The following is an 8,001-nucleotide window of genomic DNA, read 5'->3' as shown; positions in this document are numbered from 1 at the left end:
TGGGCTTCTTGGTCACAAAACCTATCACCAAAACGATCGATAGCCAACATCAAAAGGAACTCTATAAATTAGTCAAGTACAAATTAAAATCATAAACATACAAAGAGAAATCTAGGAGGATGGTAACAATGTAAACAATTGTTCGGCTCAGTAACAAAAAAACAACATGAGACCAACAAATATCATCCAAAACAGAACGCAAGCACATAGTAAAAAGGAATTAAAAATATAATCATGTAGGAAATCTATGGTCGAAAACTACATTGATGAAGATCGTAACAAATAGAATAAACAAAAAATCAACATCTAAATCATCACTGATACACAAAAACTTAGGAATAAAAAAAATTGATAATCTATACATGAACAAACTTAAATCAAGTAAACAAAACCAAAAGTGAAATCATTTCCCAGAAACCAAAATCAAAATCACTGTTATCAAAAGCTAATGCTTGAGAGGATAATACTGATTGAAATCCAGGGGATATGACATGCCTTTTTATAGTCAAAGATTCTGAGAAATGAAGTAAAGGGGTTTGCATTCAATGATACCGTGTGCGGAGTGGTAAACTTGTTAATGATCCCGTCAAAGGTGACGATTAGATTCAGACTAACAATGTTACATTTTCAGATTTTTTTTACCGATTTGCGATTTTTTTTTGAGACGGCGGAGTCTCCAAGAGGAGACCTTGTCTACAGATTACAAAATGTCTAAATTCGAGTCCAATTCAAGCCTTTAAATAATTAAAACACATGACCACATTCGAAACCCATTTTAAACTTTCTCAGAATATAAATGAACGCAGAGTTAATGAAACACATAGTTTTGTTATAAGAGGACACATGTCGGCTTCTCAAAATTTGACTTAATGACGTGGATGCTGAGGTGGCTTCACCAGGAGGGAGTAAACCCTACTTTATATATAAAGATTATTTTAACAAGTATATCAGGAAAAATGCAAAAAGATAATAAAGCAAAGGGTTTAAATGCTAAACTATAATTTGGCAAAGACACAAAGATCCCAACTTAAGATTAAAGGTTAAAACAACAACAATTAACAAAAAAAGAAGGTTTTAGTGCATCTTGAAGAAAGCCGTTTTCTCATTTCCGTCTCTCTTTGTATCCTCATCTTCTGATTTTGATGCTCAACCTAAAGAGATTTAATGAGAAGGCCAAGTAATGGTTTTGTTACCTCTTCTTCATAGGTCGATAGGGACTCTCAAGCCATCATGCGCAAGTTTTACCGAGATCCCTTCCCTAACAAAACCAAACATTGCAACAAATAAATAAGATTACACCTCTCTCTCTTTCTGTGTATGGTTTCTTCTGATACAGTTTTCTACCTTTTAGACCATTCATCAAGAAACTCATTGTCCTTGTGGTGATCAAACTCGTGAGTCATTCCAATTAGAAGAGCCCTTTTTGGACACAGTCTTTTGATCGTCTCTAGTGTCTATATGAAAACAAGAGTAAGCATACATGAAAAATAAAAAAGAAGAAAAAGAAAACACCTTCAAATTAAGCTAACCTGCGGGAAACATAAGTGGGTGTTGTGGGATCCTGTCTACAGTCACGATAAAAGAAAGAAAGTGAAAACATCAGAAAAATGAAAACAAACAAACTTTAATACATAAGGATGATCTGTGTTACCTTATATAATGTATCCAAGATAAGGAGATCCAATTGTCCACCACCAGATTTTGATATGACTGTATAATCCAAAGGCATATAGAGTCTAAGTTATCTTCATTGAGAGTATCAATAACACACTAAGCACTTTGTTACACACACTTACCATACTCAGTGCTTGGTGGAAAGCGTGATACATCAGATATATACGCCACTCTTGATTTTTCTCCAAAAAGAAAACCAAGGCAGACATAGTCTTCTCCATGCATCACCTAAGAGGCATAAACAAGATTTGAGTCTCCGGATAGATCAAGCAAGGAAGACATGAATGACTATTTCTAACAGAGGCTTTGAGAAACTCACTGGAAGTGGCGTGAATGATAAGTCTGAAGCTACAAATGGCTTCTCACAATCTTCTTCGATTAGTCTCCAGTCCAGCTGTGTAACCCGCCTAACTTCTTGGCCTTCTTTAAGTTTCTTCTGAACCAGATACGGGAACTTCACAGCAAGACTGTTATGAAGAAAGAAAAGCAGGCAATTGTCGCAACTACAGCTTTCAAAGTCTAGAAGGTCAAACTGAAAATTTGCAAAGACCATTATTATTACCTGTCCATAGCAAATTGGCTTACGAAAATTGGAGTAGGATCTATATCATTGGTAGGACTAAATGGTTGCACGGAGCGTATATCATCCAGGCCAAGTACTGCATCAGCATGCTCATGGGTTAAAATGATCTGCAGGTCATGTAAAAAAAAAATTAGTCCTTACATGCATGCACTCGAGAATTGTAATTCAAGACTTAAAAATTTGCCTCATGTTAGCTTTCTTCATACATTATCTCAGGCATGTTAGATCCTTTTCTAGGCACGAAACACAATATTCATACACGACTTACAGAATCAACTTGTGGAATATTGTGAAGAGTGAACCAACGAAGGACTTGTTCTCTGAACGTCTTGCCAACGTCGATTTGAATGTATTTATGTTTGCCATCACTTTGGCAATAATCAATTAGAAGTGAAGTGTTTCCCCTGCCAAAACAAAAAGGACATAACTCTTGCACTGAAAAGACAATCTCGAGTCTAGAATAGGGAGGAATCAGCTATAAGATGGATCATCAGAATCAAGCGCCACACACAATCTTAAAAGTAGGACGCAAAGCTAGACTAATTGAATCAAAGGAACATAACTAATGTGATCACCGACATGCAGAAGCAAAAAAAAACTAAGATAGCAACTCCACACTCGAGAATGTTTGTACCTGTAATTAGGGTTTCTCTCTGGCGGGATCGAGAGAGACTGCGAGCAGACGTAGCAGGGAGGATCTGATTTCTGGATCAAACACATTGCGTTAGGGACCGCGCTGGAACATCCCGTTCCCAGGAATATCAGAGACGATCCCTCGCCACCGTTCTCAGTCGCAACCGAACCGTTCATCATCGGACTATGTATGTTTCCTGTGAGGATATGGCAAAGGAAAAGACTCGATAGTAATAATAAAAAGAGGTAACAGAAGAAGAAGGGTACGTTGTCGACGACGCAAAGAGGGAGGAGATGAACATCACATCAAATATATTATTTTATATACTAACGGTTACGTTTGTCACGTGGCGCACTCTTGACGGCTCTCAATGTAACTCCTGCTCCTGGTGGTTGTGGGAAATTGGAGGATAGCTTATTCTTTCTTTTTTCGTTCAACAACAAGGATGTTATATTTCTTTTCATATAGAAAAACTTTTATCTTTTCAAATAAATCTTGACAAATTTTCCTTACTTTTATTTGTTTTTCTGACTAAAATTTATTGTATGATTTGTTAACACATTTGGATTTTTAAGACTTTTTAGCTCTATTGTTTACCTACTACTTAAATTGATAAATTTAATTAAATTTGACATTAAAAAAAAAGAGAGCTCAGTAAATGGCAATTTCATCAGGGAAATCAGATTTATGCGATGGACCCAACCTTCGCTGAACCAATTTTTCTTCAAAGCTCATGCACCAGCCGGGAATCGAACCCGGGTCTGCACCGTGGCAGGGTACTATTCTACCACTAGACCACTGGTGCTTCTTTGTTATACATCACTATATAAATGTAAAGTCCATACATTCTATTTATTTTTCCCAACACCTTCTCGTGGTCACACCCTAATGATGATTCAAGTTCCAACTTTCAAAATCGCATCCTGTCCGTTACTTTGCTCTGTGAAGAACACTACTCGTTTCCGTTTGTCTAATTGATGTTGAATCTAAGGCTTACTCGCATTCTTCGTCGACCCTTAATCCGATTCTCAGCTTCTCCAATCTCCAACGGCGAAACTGACGCATCTATCTCCACATTTTCGTCGGAAACTCCTGCCTTCAATCATGGCCCATTGAGAGAAGGAGTTTGTCATGGCGAAGATGACCACCTGTCAGGGGAATTAACGCAATTGGGTTTCGGAAAGTCGCCGCCTTTGAATGTCAGTGAAGCTGAATCTGGAGAAATTCGAAACCCTAGATTCATTAGCTTTGACGAGATAAATGAATTAACAGAAGAAGACGATGAAGAAAGTCTCGACGAATGGGACAATGGTGATGATTTGTCTGTTCTGGAATCTTTCGGGAAGATCCCGCAATCGAGAGAAGACGTAAGCCGTAGCTTCGACGTGGAAGAAGATGAATCTAGGCACCCTCTGGTGAGAGAGACGAACCGATTGATTAATCTCAGGTCATCTTGGAACCCAAAGCACGAAGGCGAAATGAGGAATCTTCTAAGGAGCCTTAAACCACCGCAAGTCTGCGCCGTTCTACGCTCGCAAGACGACGAGCGTGTTGCTCTCAAGTTCTTCTACTGGGCGGATCGTCAGTGGCGGTATCGCCACCACCCCGTTGTGTATTACTCCATGCTCGAGGTTCTTAGCAAGACTAAGCTCTGTCAAGGTGCGAGAAGAGTTCTTGTTTTGATGAAACGTAGAGGTATACATCGAACCCCTAAAGCCTTTTCGCTTGTGATGGTATCGTATAGTAGAGCAGGTCAGCTGAGGGATGCTTTGAAGGTGTTGACTCTTATGCAGAGAGCTGGTGTTGAGCCTGACTTGTTGGTTTGCAACACGGCTATTGATGTTTTCGTGAGGGCGAATAGGTTGGAGAAAGCTTTACGGTTTATGGAACGAATGCAGGTTATTGGTATAGTGCCAGATGTGGTGACTTATAATTGTTTGATCAGAGGGTATTGTGACTTGCGTCGAGTTGAGGAAGCTGTTGAGCTACTCGAGGAGATGCCTAGTAAAGGATGTGCGCCGGATAAAGTTAGTTACTATACCATAATGGGCTTTCTTTGCAAAGAGAACCGTATTGTGGAAGTGAGAAACTTGATGGAGAAAATGGCGAAAGAGCATGGTCTGGTGCCGGATCAAGTCACTTACAATAATCTTATTCATATGCTCACAAAGAATGGTCATCCTGATGCGGCTCTTTTGTTTCTTAAAGAGGCTGAGGGAAAAGGGTTTCGGATTGATAAGGTGTGTTATAGTGCTATAGTTCATGGATTGTGCAAAGAAGGAAGAATGTCTGAGGCAAAAGATCTCATTAACGAAATGCTGTCAAAGGGACATTGCCCTCCCGATGTAGTGACTTATACAACAGTTGTCAATGGCTTCTGTCGTTTGGGTGAGGTGGACAAAGCCAAGAAGCTGCTTCAGGTTATGCACGCACATGGATACAAACCAAATACTGTGTCGTACACGGCTCTGTTAAATGGGATGTGCAGAACGGGGAAATCGTTAGAGGCAAGAGAGATGATGAACATGAGTGAAGAGCAATGGTGGAGTCCAAACTCTATTACCTACAGCGTACTTATGCATGGGTTTCGTAGAGAAGGGAAGTTGTCTGAGGCTTGCGATGTGGTAAGAGAGATGGTACTAAAAGGTTTTTTCCCAGGCCCAGTTGAAATTAACTTACTGCTCCAGAGTCTTTGCCGGGATGGGAGAACACACGAAGCCAGAAAATTCATGGAGGAGTGTCTGAACAAGGGGTGTGCTATTAATGTCGTGAATTTCACTACAGTGATTCATGGTATTTGTCAGAACGATGAGGTAGACGCTGCTCTCTCACTGCTCGATGACATGTACCTGATCAACAAACACGCAGATGTCTTCACATATACCGCTTTAGTTGATGCACTGGGAAAGAAAGGTAGAATAGAAGAAGCAACGAAACTTCTGAACAAGATGCTTCATAAGGGCATAGATCCCACCCCTGTCACATACAGGACTGTCATCCATCGATACTGCCAAATGGGAAAGGTTGATGATCTCGTGGCTATACTGGAGAAGATGCTACTGCGGCAGAAATGCAGGACAGTTTATAATCAAGTCATTGAGAAGCTTTGTGGTTTGGGAAAGCTTGAGGAGGCAGACAAAATTTTGGGTAAAGTTCTGAGGACAGCCTCAACATCTGATGCTAAGACATGTTATGTACTTATGGAAGGGTATCTTAAGAAAGGTGCACCTCTATCAGCATATAAAGTGGCTTGTCGGATGTTTAACCGGGATCTGATACCTGATGTTAAGATGTGTGAGAAGCTTAGCAAGAGACTGGTTCTGGAAGGAAAAGTTGAGGAGGCAGATCAGCTAATGCTACGTTTGGTTGAGCGTGGTCGTCTTTCTCCCATTCCCTTAAAACAGTCCATGGTATCATAAGCATCTGTTTCGATTTACTTTCATCATCGTAACCACAAACTTCTTGGTAAACTTCTTGAGGGCTCATGCGAAAAGAGTGATGGAATATAACTACATGCTGTTGTATTTGGTCGCTGGTTAGACACGACTTCCAGGTCTCAAGCCAAGCACCTAGGCTCTCACTCCGGAGCGGTCAAGGATTTGGTAGTTGATGCTCTTGGCTACCAGTTATCCTGCTTCACATACTCCTGGAAGCGACCCGTTAACTACTCACTGTTTCAAATTTAAGTGAAAACTTACTATCAAGTTTTAATGTCTCTGTCCTCTTAAGTTTTTCTTACTATAGTTAAGGTCACCTATTGTTTCTCTGTGTTTGCATTTGTGTCCGCATGTCATAATAGTTAGAACATTGTAATATGGGATACGCAAACGAAAATGCAAATAACCGATTGTGGCCTAAATCATGTTTCTTTCTGATTTGTACTTTACTTAATAGCAAGACTATAGGTTATTGACACTTCACAGTCATGCAATGCTAAGTATACCTCTCTATTTATTGATCACTTTGATTATTCTGAGTAGTGAGTTTATTACAGACTGATGTTTTGCTGGTTGCTGCTTCTTCATTGGATTACGTAAAAGGTGCAACTGAGAAAGCGTGACTGTAACACCAAAGTTTCTGGGCATTTAGGATGCTCATTTTCTCTGAAAGTTTTTTGCTATTATAATGCTGAAAAATATTACATAGACGATTTTACAGTCGATAATTTAACCACTATATGATAATACACGTCTCACTGTGTCACTCACGTCTAACTGAGTCACTCCGAGCCGCCCTGCACCATGCTGAAAACCTCTTGTAACCTTTTTTTCCTATAATCTGTATAATTTACGTTTTCTGGAGTTTAGACCCCAGACCTTCTGGTGTAGAAGAATTAATTAAGCTTAAACCACTGGACTAAGGGTTACAACATCAATTATGAGAAGAAAAAGTAAATATTTTTGGTATATCTTTACACATCGCTTTATCATTAAAGCTATGCATTATTTTCTGTTCTTGGATATAGTGAAGTTGTTTGGTATCTCGTTGCATTAGAGCTCTGTTATTGTATTTTTGTATTTTTGTATTTTTTTTGGTTTATTTTGCTTTGGGGTGAACCTAATGTGTTGAAGGTACTTATAAAACATCACTTTCGTGATAATGCCTGTTTATTGGCTGATTCTGATAGTAAGCCAAAGCTAGAAACAGTTGCTAGGAAAGTGAGTAAAGAGATGGCACCTTCCTGAATCACTACTTTTGTTGTAGACTATTATACTCTGAAAACAAAAGATCATGTCTTCTCTGCTTGTCCAATAATGGTTTAAACTTTTGCCTATTCCCATTTCGGCGTGTTGCTGTTTGTTATTTCCATGTGAAGGCGGAGTCAACACTTACGTAAAACTCGTTTTTTACCCTGCTTTCTACGTTACCACATCCTTTCAAACACATTCATGTAGCTAAAAAGAAAGTTTTACTTTAAGAATCTCTTGTGAAAAAAGGTGTTTGAAAAAAAATATTGCTTTTTGGTGATGTGATTTGCTGTTTTGTTGGTAGTGCTTAAATGGTATGTCCCTGTTTATGACAGCGATTTTTTTTTGTATTTGGGTATATAGTAGTAAAGTTACCTTGCTTTTTTGGATTACCTCTCCACCTATCCAATATTTTTAAAGGA

At 39.1% G+C, this 8,001-nt stretch overlaps 2 protein-coding genes and 1 non-coding gene across 3 annotated transcripts; 1 reads left to right on the top strand and 2 right to left on the bottom strand.

Moving 5' to 3' along the window:
• Window positions 1-1,027: 1,027 nt before the first annotated feature.
• Window positions 1,028-3,158, bottom strand: LOC106293965 (putative hydrolase C777.06c). Its single transcript, XM_013729595.1, has 9 exons — window positions 2,892-3,158; window positions 2,526-2,661; window positions 2,237-2,364; window positions 1,994-2,141; window positions 1,797-1,902; window positions 1,652-1,710; window positions 1,530-1,565; window positions 1,345-1,454; window positions 1,028-1,258 (listed from the first exon to the last, which is right to left on the bottom strand). Exons 1-9 carry the CDS (start codon window positions 3,068-3,070, stop codon window positions 1,201-1,203), a joined length of 960 nt encoding a protein of 319 aa, XP_013585049.1. The 5' UTR covers window positions 3,071-3,158; the 3' UTR covers window positions 1,028-1,200.
• A 467-nt stretch (window positions 3,159-3,625) lies between these two features.
• Window positions 3,626-3,696, bottom strand: TRNAG-GCC. The gene has a single exon. It is a non-coding gene; the product is annotated as a tRNA-Gly (tRNA).
• Window positions 3,697-3,769: 73 nt separating this feature from the next.
• Window positions 3,770-6,766, top strand: LOC106295942 (pentatricopeptide repeat-containing protein At5g39710). The gene has a single exon (XM_013731955.1). The coding sequence runs from the start codon at window positions 3,869-3,871 to the stop codon at window positions 6,308-6,310; it is 2,442 nt and encodes an 813-aa protein (XP_013587409.1). The 5' UTR covers window positions 3,770-3,868; the 3' UTR covers window positions 6,311-6,766.
• Window positions 6,767-8,001: the final 1,235 nt, after the last annotated feature.

The sequence above is a fragment of the Brassica oleracea genome, chromosome C5 (assembly GCF_000695525.1).
Source record: "Brassica oleracea var. oleracea cultivar TO1000 chromosome C5, BOL, whole genome shotgun sequence".
NCBI classification, from domain to species: Eukaryota; Viridiplantae; Streptophyta; class Magnoliopsida; order Brassicales; family Brassicaceae; genus Brassica; species Brassica oleracea.
The sequence above is the reverse complement of the archived record's forward strand: the minus strand, read 5'-3'. Positions and strand labels throughout refer to the sequence as shown.